Source organism: Eublepharis macularius, chromosome 8 (assembly GCF_028583425.1).
Source record: "Eublepharis macularius isolate TG4126 chromosome 8, MPM_Emac_v1.0, whole genome shotgun sequence".
Classification (NCBI taxonomy): domain Eukaryota; kingdom Metazoa; phylum Chordata; class Lepidosauria; order Squamata; family Eublepharidae; genus Eublepharis; species Eublepharis macularius.
The window spans coordinates 66,121,324-66,138,100 of record NC_072797.1 but is presented as its reverse complement, the minus strand read 5'-3'; the positions used below and the strand labels follow the sequence as shown (position 1 = coordinate 66,138,100).

Genomic DNA, 16,777 nt, shown 5'->3' with positions numbered 1-16,777 from the left:
CATCAGTCTAAACCAGGAAAGGCCGCCCGAAATCCAGATTGCGGAGTACAGGAGAGCGAGATAGCGCTCCACTAGGGGCTTCAGACCCATTGAGGAGTCCACTGGATAGTCGTCAGCTCATCCTTCCTCGGCAATCAGAAAGGGGGCTGGCCTGGCTGGCAAAGTGGGAAATAAACTTCCTGTAGTACCCACCTGTCCAAGGAATCTTCTCATCTGTCATTTGGTTCATGGGCGTGGGCTTTGTTCTAATGTAGTTAACTTCTCAGGTACTGGGAGGAGCACTCCCCTTGCCAACTTGGTAGCCAAGGTAAGTCAACTCTCAGAAGCTGATTCAACTTTTCTGTGGGTTAGCTTGTAGCCCGGCTGTTGTCAAGGCTTTCAGAACCGCGCCCAGGGGTTGTAGGTGTGAACTCCAATCTGGGCTAAATGTTATTATATCGTCAATGTAAGCCCGAGAGAACCCCTGGAAGTGAGCTAACACCTGGTCGACCAGCCATTGGAAAGTAGCTGCTGCCCCATGCAAACCAAAGGGCATCACCTTGAATTGAAATAGCCCTTGGGGCGTGGTGAAGAAAGTCTTCTCCCGATCTCCTAGGACCATAGGCACTTGCCCTTTGTAAGGTCGAGGGCCAACAGGTACTGTGCCATTCCCAACTGGTCAATGAGGACATCCGCTCTTGGCATGGGGTACACATCAAAGGTGGCGATCGCATTGACCTGGCGATAATCTATGCAGAACTGGACGGACCCGTCGGGTTTTGGCACCAACACTATGGGGCTTCGCCAAGTGCTGCAGGATGGTTCAATGACACTGAGGCGTAGCATGTCCTCCACCTCTCAAGCTACTGTATGCCATCTCTTCTGGGGCAAGGGTGTCCAGGGGGACCGGGCCACCTCACCAGCCAGGGTGGGTATGGCGTGGGATATCCTCATTGTCCGACCGGGCTGGTGGGAGAAGACACTCGGGTTCTCCCGCAGCACCACCCGCACGTGGGTCTGCTGTACTTCACTCAAACCCTCATCTAGCTTCGGTTCCTCCTCCTTAGTCACCACTGGGGTCCAGGGCAAGTCCCCTTCTGGGAGCTCCAGGGGGTCCTGAGCTAAGCCACACTGTAGGAGTCTTGCTTCCTGTCAGGCTTTGAGGTCGTTAACATGAAGCCTTTTCCAGTTCCGCTGCAAGGGGCCACACTGAACCTTGTAGGACAAAGGATCTCGGATCTTTGTGACAGGGTAGGGTCCTCACCATGGGTCCCCCAGGTCTGGACCCATGACTCGCTGATTCACCATTACGTTATCACCCACTCAAATCTCCCTAGCCTTGCGCTTCTTGTCGTAATAAGTTTTTTGAGCTTGTTGGGCCATGGCTAGGTGTTGTCGAGCTTCTGCTTGCACAGTCTCCAGGCAGTCTTGTAGTTCTTGAATGTATGTGAGGGCAGGGCATGCTTCTACCCGCGGGAGTGGCGCCCATTCTTCCTCCACTAGACTCAATATCCTTTGGCATTTGCGACCATAGACAAGCTCAAATGGAGCAAAGCCTGTAGAAGCCTGGGGGGACTCCTGCACAGCAAAGAGCAGTGGATCTAGGTACAAGTCCCACTGCTGGGTCTTGTCTCGAGTTAACTTGTGCAACATCATCTTCAGGGTCTGGTTAAAGCTTTCCACAAGCCCGACTGTCTCGGGATGGTAAATACTCGTGAAGATCTGTCAGACGTGCAGTGTTTGACACAAGTGCCTCATTAGGTGGGTGGTGAAGGGCTTCCCACAATCTGTCAGAATCTCCCGGGGCAATCCCACCTGAGCAAAGAAGCGTAGAAGGACCCGGGCCACCCCCAGGTCCTTCATATCTTGTAGAAGAACTTCTTTCGGGTATCGCATGGCATAATCCACCAGGACCAAGATGTATCAGGCCCCTTGGGGGGTCTTGGAAGAGGTCCCACAAATTTCATTGCTATCTGTCCAAAGGGTTCATCAATCACCGGCAATGGGGCCAAGGGAGCATGGGCGGGCTTTCGAGTGGACATCCACTGGCAAAGGGGGCATGCGTTACACTACTGCTTGGCCTCCTTGGCCAGGGTCGGTCAGAAGAAATAGGCTTCAACACAAGCTGTGGTGTTGGCGGGCCCCTGGTGCCCGGCCCATGGATGATCATGGGCTGCCTTCAATACTTCCGGGCAGTACGAGCATGGCACTAGCAGCTGTGAGATTTCTCTCGTCAGACCCTTCACTAGACGGTACCACAGCCCCCCTTCCAGGACAATCCAGGGCAGCCAATCTGCCCTTCATGCATCTAGGACCACACCCTCACTTACTGCAGTCAGCCGGCGAAGGTCTTCCAGGGACTCGTCTTGCTCTTGTTCCTCGGCAAATCAGGGATCTACTTACCAACCTGTGTGGAGTTGCCTGATGGGGTTTCCGTCACCGGTGTCCTGTTTGTCCCCCTCGTTGGGTTCGCATTCCTCCCCCACCATTGTCCCCTCTGGGCCACCCGAAGGAGACGGGATAGCTATCCGCAATGCCAGGTAGAAGTGTGGTGTGTGTCTTCCCAGGAGGACCGGGTAGGGTAAGGCACACACTCAGGCCAGGTTGGTCTCTCTGGTCTGTTCAAGGTAGGACATAAGGACCCTCACCATGGGACATTCTTTTACGTGCTGGTGGAAACAAGCTATGGAGGTGTGACATACAACCAGGAGGTCAGCGGGCAGTAGATGTGATCAGATCAAAGACACCGAACTCCCGCTATCGAACAGGGCAGTCAAGTGTTGGCCCGCCACTGTCACCAGGATCAGCATCGGTAAGTGTCAGGGCGATCTCGTCATTACCTGCATCATGGTGTCCCATCCTAGGTCGCACTCCATAAAGGGTCACTCTTTTTTCCAGTGGCCCCACTTCCCACATGTGAAGCAGGGCCTTTCCCCCCTGGCTTCCCTTGTCAGGTTCGGCAGTCTTCCTGTCGAAGCCAGAGGGATCTGCGGCTGCCCTCAAGGACCTGTGGCTGTGGCCTCCGGCCCTCAGCTCTGAAACGGCGGCTGGGGGATATTTGGCTGCAGCCCTGGTTGGGCCTGCCTGCCCCTCTGGCTGTTGCTGGGGCTGCCGCTTCCCACTCTGCTGGCTTGACCTTCAGTTCGTAGCCCCTCCCTGGGCTCGGCCACCTTAACATTCTCCCACAGTGCTGTGGCTTCTTTAAGTGTAGTGGGCTTGTTGTAGACTACCCAATCCCAGCCTTGTGGAGGTATGACCTGCAGCAATTGTTCTAATATCACCTGGTCCACAATCTGTCATCTGGCATTCGAAGTGAGCTTCAGCCAACGATAGGCCACGTCCCACAGAGCGGCCACAAGGGTCCGGGTCCGGTCTGTTTTCTAGAATGCCAGGACCTGGAACCTTTGTTTGTAGGTCTCGGGGGTTATCTCATAACGATCCAAAATGGCCTCTTTCAGCTTACCATAATCGGCACTTTCCTCTTTGGGTAGGGCCTTTAGCACTGCCTGCACCTCGCCAGTAAAATACGGTCCAATGATAAAAGCCCACTCTCCCCACGGCCATTGGGCTGTCTCAGCGGTGCGTTCGAAAGTGTCTAGGTATGTGGGACCGCCTCTTCAATTACATCCCCTGCAGAGTGTTGCACTCTGCAGACAAGCCGATGCCTGAAGGACATCCGTCTGGCCTCAACTAGGGCCAGGGTTTTTTCTGCCTTGGGCCCGGCCTGGTGGAACACTCTCCTGCTGGAGATCCGGGCCCTGCAGAACCTGTTACAATTCCGTAGGGCCTGTAAAACAGAGATGTTCTGCTGGGCCTTTGGCTGAGTCCTAGCAGGTGTCCTCCTTCTTCCATCTAAGACCACCACTTTTTCTGGTGCTGCCCTCGGCCATCTGCTATGCCCATATACAGACTCCCAATATTTGTTTAAATAGCCTGCTCCTGGACTATTTTAATGACTTTTAAAAAAATATTATTGATTTTAAGGTTTTGTGACTTTTAATGTATTTTTTTGAATGTTGTTAGCCACCCTGAGCCCATCTGTGGGGAGGGCAGGGTATAAATAAAATAAAATAAATAAATATGTGTTGATGTCATCGTCGAGTCCCAGTTTGGCCAGGTGGAATGGTTGGGGCCGGGGGTTTGGTGCACATCCCGGCGGCCCCAGCACTTGTCCCATCCAACGCCCATCGGAGGTCATGAATCAGTGCCACCTGAGCATCATGCTGTTGTTGGGCCAGGGCAGCCTGAGTGTCCCACTGCTTTTGGGCAACTTCTTTCAGTAGCTGCCCTTGGTGTTTGGCCAGTGCCCTGGGCTCTCCATCCCCTCTTGGAGCTTCCTGGCCTTTCCCCTGCTCAGCTTCAGCTTCAGGCTCTTTCCAGTGGGAACCCACCTTTTGGCCCTCCCTGGGCTGCTCGGATGTCCTGGGCTCACCCAGCTAGCCTCACCTCCATGAGGCTCTGCTGCCTGTCGAGGCTTACCACTGGCGGCTGCATCTCCGTGCTGCTCAGCTGTTTGGCAGGCCCCAGCTGCTGAGTTGCAGCCTGATGCTACTGCGGCTTCGGCTCCCCTTCCTGCCAGCTCTGCCACAGCTGCGGCACTTCCCCTGACATTCCTCCCTGGAGTATCATATGATGTCAACTTACAATGAAGGACCTTGATTACAGAATATATAGCCCATCATGTTTAAAAGACATAAATATCAATCTTTTCAAATAACTAATCTGAAAGGCAATGTTTATGTCTAATCAGTTCTTTGTCATACTTATCTCTCATTCTTCTGATAAATTTTGGCTGCCACAAGTCAAACTGTTGTTTGAACAATACTAGGTGACCAGGAAGAAACACACACCCCCTCCCAAGATAAGCTGGTAAATCAAGAATGTCTTTGACTTGCAGCCCTATATTGCAAAGAGACAAAATACTGATGCTTTCATTTAATTTTATGATACAAGAATTTAAAAGACCAAGTGATAAAATGTACAGCAAAGATAACGAAGTTTGTCTTATTGGAATTAATAAAAAGGGAATCGCTTAATCTGGGAAGAATAGAGACAGGCTAAGGTAAGAATTATTTTGAATATTGCCTGAAATGGAGACCAGAAACACAAAAGTGTTAATGGGAATGCATGCAACAGGTTTCCAAATGTCTATGCTCACGATGATTTTGAGGCTTTTTAGTTCCCAAAATGTTCCCCAAAGAAGGGATGAGAGCTGGGTAGAATCTCTTAAAACTGACTTGAAAAGCCAAAATGTCACAAGACTTCATGAGAAATGAAAGCAAGCATACAGCTTAATATCTTACTCATAGCCAAGTATTTTCCTGGCATGGGCAACTTCTTAATAAGAAAAAAGAAAAAATATTTGAAAAGTTAGTCCACATTGTTTCTTGGGGAAGGAATCACAAGTACCTCCATTTCCACTTACCACACTTACCACTTCTCACTGTAATTCAACACATAATGACTTCCATCTTTCAGGACCATATGCTTGCTGCTTTTCTTCAGGACACTTGATCAAAAATTACTAAGATCATGCTTTGACTGATCCAACAAAGTCCTCCAAGTGAAAAAAAATCTATTTTGGGCCCCTATAATGCTCAAGTACACTTCACACATATCAGAAAGGTAATGAAGAAGTAGTTTCCTCCAAGACCCAGACTAATATTGTCCCCAGAGGGTAGGTGGGTGATCGCACACACATAAATCAGTATTATTTGGATCCAGGTACATGTCATGTATGCCTGCATACATGCCAGTAATGTGTTTTGCATTTCATGCTGATCATTGTTTGCTGAAGTTGTATCCTGTATACTGTATAAATCATCCGAGAGTGTGTTAACTGCTAACATGTAATGTACTGAGCCAGTGGGGGTTGACTGTTATCCGTTGAAAGTATTTACTTTCACTTCTGTAGCAAGTGTCCTTGGAGGCAAGCTGCAGGCAGCGAGCAATGTATCTTTTCTCAGAGACTGTGATGATTTCATTCTGTACTCTGTCGAGCCTAAACTAATCAGTTCCCATGTAACTCTTTGGGGGTTTCGCACCAGAATTTTAATGGACCCAAAGGGCAGGAAGTTTCCCTATAATTAGTAGTGCCGTTTTTGGAATAGTCACTTCTGCCAATTGCTACCTTTGTGTGAACACCTTGAACTGTATGGATCTCTAATAAAAGTTACTCCAACCAATGCACCTGAGTGCTTGCTGTGAGGGACTTGGGGATCTAACTGCCAGGGACTGACAGTACCCAGAATACCACATACATTTAGTATTCCTGATATCTGGGTCAAAAAATACCAATATTGTATTTGGATTCGGGAATCTGAATCTACTTGGTTCCATGATTTCGTATATTGTTGGGGGGGGGAATGCCCACAGTGAACAGGACAAAATAGTTAACAGGGAAGACATTTGTTAAATAAGTGGGAAGTAATAAAGATATTTTCTAAAGTTTAACTATCTAAAATAGGATGAGATCTCTATGTGTAGGAAATGGCCAACCTTTTTGAGCCTGCAGGCACCTTTACAATTCTGACACAGGATTGTGAGTGCAACCACAGGACGCAGAGCCAGCCCCAAAATGTCACACAGTGAGGTCATGCTGGTTAAAGGTGCTATATATTACAGATGAAACCCAGACATCTAATGACAGATCCACATCTGGCAACATCCCAAAGCTGTGAATCTGCCTCTTCACTGGGAATACAACTCCACAGAGAATAAGCTGCTTCTCAATTTCAAGAGACACACCCACCTGGAAGACTCAAGTTTCATCTTCACTTCAGTATATCTACCCTACAAGTTATTCTGCTTACAGTTCAGCTCTGAATATGGATCACTTCATCAAATTGCTAGCTTGGTTTCAAATGAAACCTAACCTAAGTTTGAGACTTCCGGTTTGGCTTCATGGAGATCTGACGCAGCCTAAGTTCTGGGCTGTCCGAGTCACTGTTTTTCTGGAAAGCGGGGCGCATGAATGCCCATTTCCACCCCAACTTCAGGGAGAAGTGGGGCTTGAATGCTACGCACCCCCGAGAGCGTGTGATCTCGGTAAGGGGGGGGGAGTTCTGAATTAAGGATTCCCACCACCTCCTTGAGGTCCCCTCAGAGAAGGGCAAGCTACCATCTCTGCAGTGCCTCAGGAGTCATTAAATCGGCATAAAATCGATAGGACCAAGCTTCAACAACAACTTTTACTAAAGAATAAACAAAGGAAACAACACAGACAACCCGCAGCAGCGCCAAAAGGTAAAGATCGTTATCGGATTTTCTAAGATAGAGTGGCAGTAAAAGGACCAAGAGAAAATAATTTAATGGACAGAATTTAAAAGAGCAAACGTTTTGGTATGGCTAAAAGATTGGATAACGTTAAAAGACCGTAAACTGCTGGCTCTGGAGGGATATAAAAAACTGTTTGGATGGCATGCCTATTTGTGGTATGATAAAGTAAAAGCGGACTCTATGTTTTTGCATCATTATATTAGAAGAAGCCTTTTCACAATCTGGAAGAAATATAAGGACTATATGGAAGATATCCCCTCATGGGTGGTACCATATGAAGTAATAGATCCGAGAGCTGTTTATAATGAACAACAATGTTTAACTTATAAAGAGATAACATTAATGGAACAAAAAATGTTAAAAATAAAAATGCAAGAAGGGTTATCTCCTCATTATGGATGGTTTCAATATAGGCAAATCAGAGATCTTTACAACTCGGACTGCTCAAAAGGAGGAATAAGATTGGAAAATTCGGAACTAGAAGAAGTGATTTTACAAGAAGGTAAAAAAGAAATCTCGAAAATTTATAAAATACTTCTAAAATGGCACACGGAAGATGAAACAGTTAAAGTCCAGATGGTGAAATGGGCAATACATTTTCATAAAGAAATAACAATGGAAGCCTGGGAGCATTTGTGGAAAATACATTGAAGATTTCAACTTGTACGAATATTAAAGAGAATGTATATAAAATGATGTATAGGTGGTACTTAACACCAAAGAAAATTGCGCTAGGAAATACTAATATGTCAGATAGATGCTGGAAATGTAAAAAGCATGAAGGATCATTATACCACATGTGGTGGACTTGTGAGGTAGCTAAGCAATACTGGGGAGATATAATTGAAGTAATTAATGAGGTTTTGCAAACCCAAATAAATAAGAACTCAGAATTGCTGCTACTGAACTTGGGAATGGAAGATGTTCCAATGCAGTACAGAACATTGTTATTTTACATGACTACAGCAGCAAGACTTTTATATGCGCAGAAATGGAAAGTACAAGAAATACCAACTACAGAAGATTGGATTTACAAATTGCTGTACATGGCTGAGATGGACAAAATGACAAGAAAACTCAAAGATCTTGATCCAGGAGAATATATTGCAGATTGGGGGAAATTGAAACAATATTTAGAAAAAAAAGGGATGTGAAAGGAGGACTGTGGTAGTTTGAGAACTATTAATTTGTGATGTTTTAAATAGAAGAGAGAAGTAACTTTACCATTAATGGGAAAATTTAGCGATTAATTAACCTAAGCTAGTATTACTATTAAGGAGACTTTATGAAAAATATACAGTTTAAATAGTGATGTAGAGAATGGATATATTAGTGGGTTTGATATAGTATATATAAGAGAATTTGAATATGCTTAGAGTAAGAGATATAATACATATATGATTTAGAAGAATATAATTGAAAATAAGTTAAGTAATAAGATAGGTTAAGGGTTGGAAAGCTGTTGGAAGTCTACAAGGAGGGGGGATGGAAAGGGTGGGGGTTGAAATAAATTAGGTATGATGGGGAGTGTATGTATTAACTATGTACTCACCAATAATTTTTTTTTAAAAAGAGCAAAAGTTAAGTAATAGAAACAGAATTAAATCGGAGACACTGGGGAAGCAAATAAGGACTAAAATATAGAAAAGAAATATTGTTTACACTTATTGCGATTAGAATAGAGATAACCAGCGTGAGAAAGCAGGCGGGGACTGGAGGAAACATTGCGAGAAGGGAAGTGAACAGCAGAGCAGACAACTGAATTCCTAGCAAGGACAGCAAAGTGAAGGGGAAGAGCAGATCAGCGAGAAAAGTAACACTCGGAAGCAAAACAAATATACTACTGGAGTGGCTACGAAGGTAACAGGAAGAGGAAGTGCGCCATTTTGACTAAGGTACGAAGCGAAGCCAGAAACCATAGAGAAATTGCAAGATACCATAGAGAAAAAACACCCGACATTTTGGACTTTAAAAAAAAGGGTTTTTTTGCAATGAAGAAATAGATTTGAATAAAAAAGACTTTAGGAGAATCAAGAAAAAAGAAGGCTTGAACTATTCAAGACAGATTTGAGAAGAAGGGCAGATACGTGGGGAGGCTCGAAACAGAGTCCCACAATGGCAGGAAAAAAGGGAATAGACAAGGAGTGGCAAAACTTGATGGATGCTGCAATTGAAGGATTGGAGAAAAAAGTGGCGGAGAATCATAAAGAACTGTTGCAAAAAATGCAAGAGATGCTTGCAAAAGATTTTAAAGAGATGAGAGATGCTATCCAAGCTGATGTAGCAGCACTGGCAAAGAATATAGAGGGAGTAAAAGAGGATTTGCAAGCAACAACCAAAAAAGTGGAACAGGTAGAACAGAAGACAAACGATATAAAAGCAGAAATGAAATATGAAAATCAAGCGATTGAGACAAGAGTAGCAATGATGGAATGTAAGACAACGGAAAGGAAGTTAAGATTTCGTGGCATCCAGGAGTATGAGACTCAATCTACACAAGAACAGATGACAGAGATATTGGCAGAATTTCTAGGGAAAGAAAAGGAAGAAATAACAGCTAATATGGACTTGGCGTACAAAATCAATTTGGCTTATGCACAACAGAAGAAGCTACCAAGAGATATTATTGTGCAACTAGTGACAAAGAGAATGAAGGAAGAAATTCTTAAAAGGCATTTTGAAAAACCCCTAATAAAAGAGGGGAGCAGAATCAAGATTATGAAAGAAGTCCCTAAGCGGATTCTCCAAGAAAGGAAAAAATACAGGGATCTGACCCAGAAACTAAGAGATAAAGACATCAGGTACAGATGGGAAATCCCAGAAGGATTAAGTTTTTATTACAAAACGTTGAGAATGATTATTAAAACGAAGGAACAGATGGAAAAGTTTTTACAGGAAAATGCAGAGGATTTTCCTGGACCATTAAGAATGTAACAATATGGAGTATAAATTACTATCGTGGAATGTGAATGGTCTAAACTCACCCCAAAAGAGAAAAACCATTTTTCATTGGTTAAAGAAACAAAATTGTAACATAGTATGCCTACAAGAGACTCATATTAAAGATAAAGACATAAAATATCTAAAGAATAAACAATTGGGAAAAGAATATGTCACATCATCCAAGCAAAAAAAGAAAGGAGTAGTGATTTATGTAAATGAGGTTATAGAATCTAGATTAATCTTTCAAGATCAAGATGGAACATATGTGGCTGTGGAAATAAATGTAAATGCAAGGAAAACACTGGTAATAGGTCTTTATGCACCAAATGGAGCAAAAGATCAATTTTTTAAAGAATTGCTTAATAAATTAGACCAGGATGTATATGATCAAATGATATTGGCTGGAGATTTTAATGGTGTGGTGGACTTGCATTTAGATAAGAAGACAAAAGGAACTATAAAAAAAAAACAGGGAAGTTACCAAAAACTTTTTTTGAACTTGTTCAGCAAGAACAGCTGGAAGATGTTTGGAGAAAAGAAAACCCGAAAAGCAGTGATTTTACATACTACTCTGCAAGGCATTTATCATTTTCACGTATTGATATGATTTGGGCGACAAAGGATTTAACTTTATTGACTAAAAAAGTGGAAATTTTACCGAGGGTGAGAGCAGACCATAATAATGTTATGGAAAATGACGGGGGGTCGAAGGAAATTTAGATGGAAAATAAATGAAGATTTACTACAAAATCAAGAAAATTTGAAATATTTGGAAGAAGAAACTAAGCCATTTTTTAAACAAATATTAATAATGAAATTTCAATACAGACGGTATGGGATACCTATAAGGCAGTAATAAGAGGAAACTTAATTTTACTTAACAATAAGGACAAGAAAAAAACCCAGGAGAAATGGCAAGAAATACAAGAAAAAATATACAAAAAAGAACAACAATTTAAAGAAAAGACCAGGGAAAAAGTCAATTAGACAGGAGATTAAAATACTGCAAGATCAAGTAAGTGCCATTAGTAATGAAGAGCTAGAATGGAAATTAAAGACATGATCATTATGATTTCAACTGGTGAAGGCAGGAGGGGCCGATTAAATGAAAAATTCTGTGCTTTCCCACTGCACTTAACACCCTGCCACTGTTTTTTATGCTGCTATGGAAACTTTTTAAAAAGTTCTTGCATAGTTGCTCTACTCAGTTATAGAAATTGTCTTCAATTAACTTTCTGAGAATTCAGTTTAACAAGCTGACTTCTGACAATATAGGAATAGTTAGTAAAAAAAATCATTTTATATCACTGCACTCATTTTAGAAAATATAATATGTTTTAATGATTCATGTTGCTACATAATGCATGATGTAGAGTAAAAATTTCATAAGTTATATTTATGTAGCAAACATGTTTTCATTCAGCCATGGATCTGCATTATAGTTTTCTGCAGCCGAAGGGTTTTTTTAATGACTCAAATGGCAGATATGACAATGGCAGATCTCCCTATTCATGTTATTTATGTAAGAAGTGGCTCCCCATATTCAAGAGGAAAGATAAGGAAAGGAAAGGGAGGGAACAGCAAATTTCACTCCCGAGGATTAAAACTGATTATTAATAATGAGATGCTATTCTTCTCCCTCAGTATCTTAAATGGTGAGGAACTAAGCACCACTGGAACAGTATTAACAGAAAAATTCCATTATATAATATTTATATAAGGAAGCAGAGACAGTAAGCAAAAAGATGAAGTGAGAGACAGGAGAGAAGGGGAAATATCCAGAAAGTAAAATGTTGAAAGTACTGATGATGATGATGATGATCATCATCATAACAACAACGTTTGATTTATATACTGCCCTTCAGGACAACTTAACACCCACTCAGAGCGGTTTACAAATTGTGTTATTATTATCCTCAGGATAATCACCCTGTGAGGAGAGTGAGGCTGAGAGAGCTCTGAGAAGCTGTGACTGGCCCAAGATCATCCAGCTGGCTTCAAGCAAAGGAGTGGGGAATCAAACCGGAGTCTCCAGATTATAATCTTGCCTCTCTTAACCACTACACCAAACTGGTCCACCAAAATGTCTTTCTCTAAAGTTACACTTAACTGTATTGTAAGGAGCAGGCCTTGTTCCACCATATACAGAGTAAAACTTTGGTTCAGGCTTCATGCCTGTAAGAAATCTTACCAGGTCTGTTTGCTGAGACAGGCATAGCCTCTGCTGATTAACTGCACCTGGGCTCTCTCTAGCTTTGAGAATGTGAACTTGGAGAGGCTTGGAGCCTAGCGCTGCTCTCAGCCCTAGCCATACTCCCTAAACTTTCCCACTGAGGTAATGTCCAATTAAGTAACAAGCCCTGATTGGTTCCTTTCAGTGCGCTGATGCCCCTACCACTTTGAAGAAGCCTCTCTGTTTCTAGGCAGGTTATCCCTCTCTATACCATTCCAGACCAGTCTTGATCAGCTATGCTACCTTGTAGCCAGCCACTACCAGCTACCAGCTGTGAGAGAAGAGAGCTTCTAGCTCCATGTCACCTCCAGGATGCCTAGAGCGAGCTGCCATGGATGGACTTTGGTAAGAACAATCAGCTTCAGAACCAACTCAGAGAATGCTAGGACAGCTAGCCAGCAAGTAGTATTTTAGCTAGTTAGAACATAGATAGATTAGCAAGCTGTTATTTATTTGCCTTGCCTAAATGTTTTTATGAGTGGTTTCTGCCAAGCACACGCTCCTATGTTCTTCCTTTAATAACTTCCTTCTATATTTTATCAGCCTGTGTCCAGTGTTGCTTGCTAAGGAGGAAAGCAAGGATGCTTCAAACCCAGGAAGCACAGATGCTTCAAACTAATGACCAGAGCTCTTAGAGGCCCCTAGGGGTCCTGTTTGGTCAGGAGAACCATCAGCGACGGGAGATGAGAGTCTCTGGGTCGATACATGTATATTAAAAATTAGATTGTTTGGCCATTCATTTATAAGCACATCTCTAAGAGAGAGAAAGCCCACAAAAGTACAATATCAGTATGACAAATACCTATGGATTCATAACAAATGAATTGAGAATAACACTATTATGTCAGTTATTTCTTGTACTTCAAAGCACAGGAGAAAGCTTGAAGACTAACAATTAAAACATACACACATTCTGAGATCACTTAGAAGCCTTCAATGCACTCTAGTTCAACTTCAATTACACCTTGACAATTCACATTTGGTGTTTGGGCGGATATCTGAATGACAGGTGGGAGTAAAAAGAAAACCAGAAGCATTCTACTTCTAGAGAACACAGGAAGTCTAAGCATCTCCTGCATAATATCAGTGCTGGCCAAATGTAATCAAAATAACCCAGGTTATGTATACCCTAAGGAAAGGAAGACATTTTAAAAGCAATGCTTATTTAACTATTTCACCCTTTGGATATGCTAAGAGAGTCATAGAGAACCTGAAAATCTGCAATGAAAATCTGTAAAAATCCTCAAAACTCAATATCTGGAGTAAATTTTGTGTTTACCTTAGTTTTCTTATGATTTCTATTATTTGAAACCTTCCCATATTGTAAATACTCTTCTTGAACCTTTTTATAACTCAACAAAGAAAGGGACTAGAGACTCACTTTAAAAAAAGCTGGGATCATGGCAATAGATTGTTATAACATTATTACACAACAGTGATCTACTAACAACTTCTTCTTTTTTTTAAAAGCCCATTGGTGGAAGGGGGGAGTAGAATTATGGGCTAGATTCAGATTAATTTTTCAAAGGAAAAATAGAGCTTCCCCGTCTCCCTCTGCCCACTAATTTCCACAAAATGCTGTTCCTGGGGACAGGAAATCCTGACAAACAACATGAAAGCGATCTGCAGCAGGAAGGGGGAATCAACTGAAATTTCCTGTTTAGTCTGGATCCAGCCTGGTGGCTGCAATAGGCTGAAGCTAGGAAAATGCAGGGGGAAATGGTACATGGACACTCCTCCGCCACTGTAAATGCTTCAGTATCTGGAACAGTATCAAGAAGAGCTACACAGCGAGCCATCTTCATGAGGAAACAGCCCAGTAAACTTCTAGGTAACAAAAGATGCAGAGGACACTTTCAAAGTTTTTTCTGGGTGCTTTTAGGGTCAATCATAGGTGCCTTCAGCTCAAATTTACTTTGAGTCCCACGCTTAAAGAATTTTTTTATAAAATGATGTATTGGTGGAATATGTCTCCTGACAAATTACAAAAATGAGTAAAGGTATGTCAAATAAATGTTGAAAATGTGAGCAACAAGAAGGAACATTTTATCATCTTTGGTGCACTTGCCATAAAGCTAAAAAATTTTGGTCTTAGATTCATATGATAATACAAAAAATGTTGAAGATTACTATACAGTTTAAATCAGAAGCCTTTTTGTTCGGATTAATGGACAAACGGAAAATCAGCATGGTATTTTATTTTTATATATGATTATCGCAGCTAGGATTTTATATGTGCAAAAATGGAAAAATACAGAATTGCCTTCAATTGAGGAATGGATTATGAAAATGACGGAGTTAGCGATGGCTAAACTTACAGCTTTGATCAGAGATAAAACATTGTCTATTATTACGGCTTATTGAAACCCCTTTTTGACTTTCTTCATGAAACAAGGAAAAATGATTTGATGATTTGTGGTTTTGATTTTTAAGAAGACAATTTGGGAAAAAATAAATAGAAGGGGGGCAGTATTGGAAAAGGAAATTTTGGAGAGATTAAAATTTAAATTATGATGTTTGTTAAAATATGATAGGTGTTGTAGAGAAAAATGGAAAATGAAACATGTATTATTGTTTTCTGTTATTTCTAATTTCTGTCTCCCCCTTTTTTTGTATGCTCTTTTCTTTATTTCTTTGCCCTTTTTACTGGGCTTTTAATTCTATTAATAAAATAAAAAATTCTTGTAAAAAAAAGCCATAGGTGCCTTCAGACAATTTCAGCTTCAAACTCTGGGACCACTCCCAAGACAATTATGAATTCTCTATTGAAGACATTTATGGAATATGTTAGCTCCTTAACTCTACAGCTACAAAACTGTAATAGTAACAGCATCTGTGGGGCAGATCAGGGGTAAGTCAGCCCTAAATGGCAGATTTGTAAAAATGGTTTGTACATGGCCACTCTTGGGTATGAAGAAAGTTTCCATCAGGAGAATAATGTTTTGTGTGTGTGCGCGCGCACGTGTGTGCCTGCATGTGCACACGCACGCACAGGGTGTCCTCTCCTAGTATTATTCATACCCCATTTCCTGAAGCTGATTTCTGAAGTAAAAAACCAATGTCTGGATCCAATCAGAGATCACCACATAACATGGCATTTGACCCTTGACTGCCAGAGGCAAGTAAGAATCAAATTCAAAGTGACTAGGCAGGGAAGCTTTTACAAACTGAAGAGTTACAGCTTTGGGGAATAGAGGAAAACTGATTTGGTAACAAAATTAAAAAATGTCATCAGTATCTTCTAAAGTTCTTGAATTTTCAGCTAAAAATGCCATGCCAAACAAGAAAGAAATTCAAACTTTGCAGAAATCCAGTAATCACAGCATTCTCTTTGGAGGGAAAGAGATGAGAAAGCCCAACATTAATGGAATAAAATGTATAAAATAAACATAGAAACTGCATCTAAGAAGAAAAGCAGGCTTGAGTTAAACAACTGGTTACATTTTGCAAAATGCTCATGGTTTTCAAGAGGTAACAAATCAAAACTTTCAGCCATGCATCAGCTTTAGAAAGGGTTGTTACTGGGTAATTAATTGGGCCATAATCCCTTGCCAGCAACTTTTACAACATTTTAAACATATGGCTCAATGGTAAGCATAACTTGTCCTCCACAAACAGCTGACAGTGAAATATATACTTATTGTTTTATAACTGAATAAAAAAAGAGCACAACACAAGTAGTAATGACTAGGAAAAGAAACATGACATTGAAAAATATATAAAGTTAGCTTTACTTTTTCACCATCCATTTATGTTACAGTGTATGTATGCACCCATTTATCTAGATACTCAAAACTGTAGTGTGGCACATTTGCGTTGATCTTACCTGTGAATACAGTTTTTGGATTCAAGATACGCCATACCAGCAGCAACATCTAATGAAAATTTCACTAGCTGTTTGGTTTTAAGCTCATCTTTCTTCTTTCTTAAAAAGGAGAGGAAATCACCTCCTAGAGAAAGAGACAGGAAGACAATGAGACATGACAGGTATGATATTCCCATTTATCTCTCATTAGCAACGCCTAACTGAACAAGAGCATTACACTTTCAGATGTGTTTTTCAACAATTTGTCTGAGCCTAGGATAAAAAAAATGGAAAGATCATATTTCCACCAATATACAGCTTAAATATTACTGTGCTATCAGGTGACAACTGCATATTTCACAGCAGAAACACTTCTGGATAGAATGCTACCAACTCCTATGTATTACTCTGATTTACAGGGATAGACTTTTTCACAGACTATAATGAAAACCAAACACAGCCATTACTTAGACTAATTAAAAACTATGAACATGACAAAAGCTGGCAAGGTTTTATTATGGAATTTTAACAATGCATAA

The 16,777-nt window shown here is 41.7% G+C and overlaps 1 protein-coding gene across 1 annotated transcript in view; it reads right to left on the bottom strand.

Annotated features, from left to right (window-relative positions):
• FER (FER tyrosine kinase) overlaps positions 1 to 16,777 on the bottom strand; it is a 245,382-nt gene that overhangs the window by 47,654 nt on the left and 180,951 nt on the right. Inside the window, exon 18 of the mRNA XM_054986263.1 lies at positions 16,260 to 16,383. Within this exon, the coding sequence (XP_054842238.1) occupies positions 16,260 to 16,383 (124 nt within the window). The remainder of the gene's footprint in view (positions 1 to 16,259; positions 16,384 to 16,777) is intronic.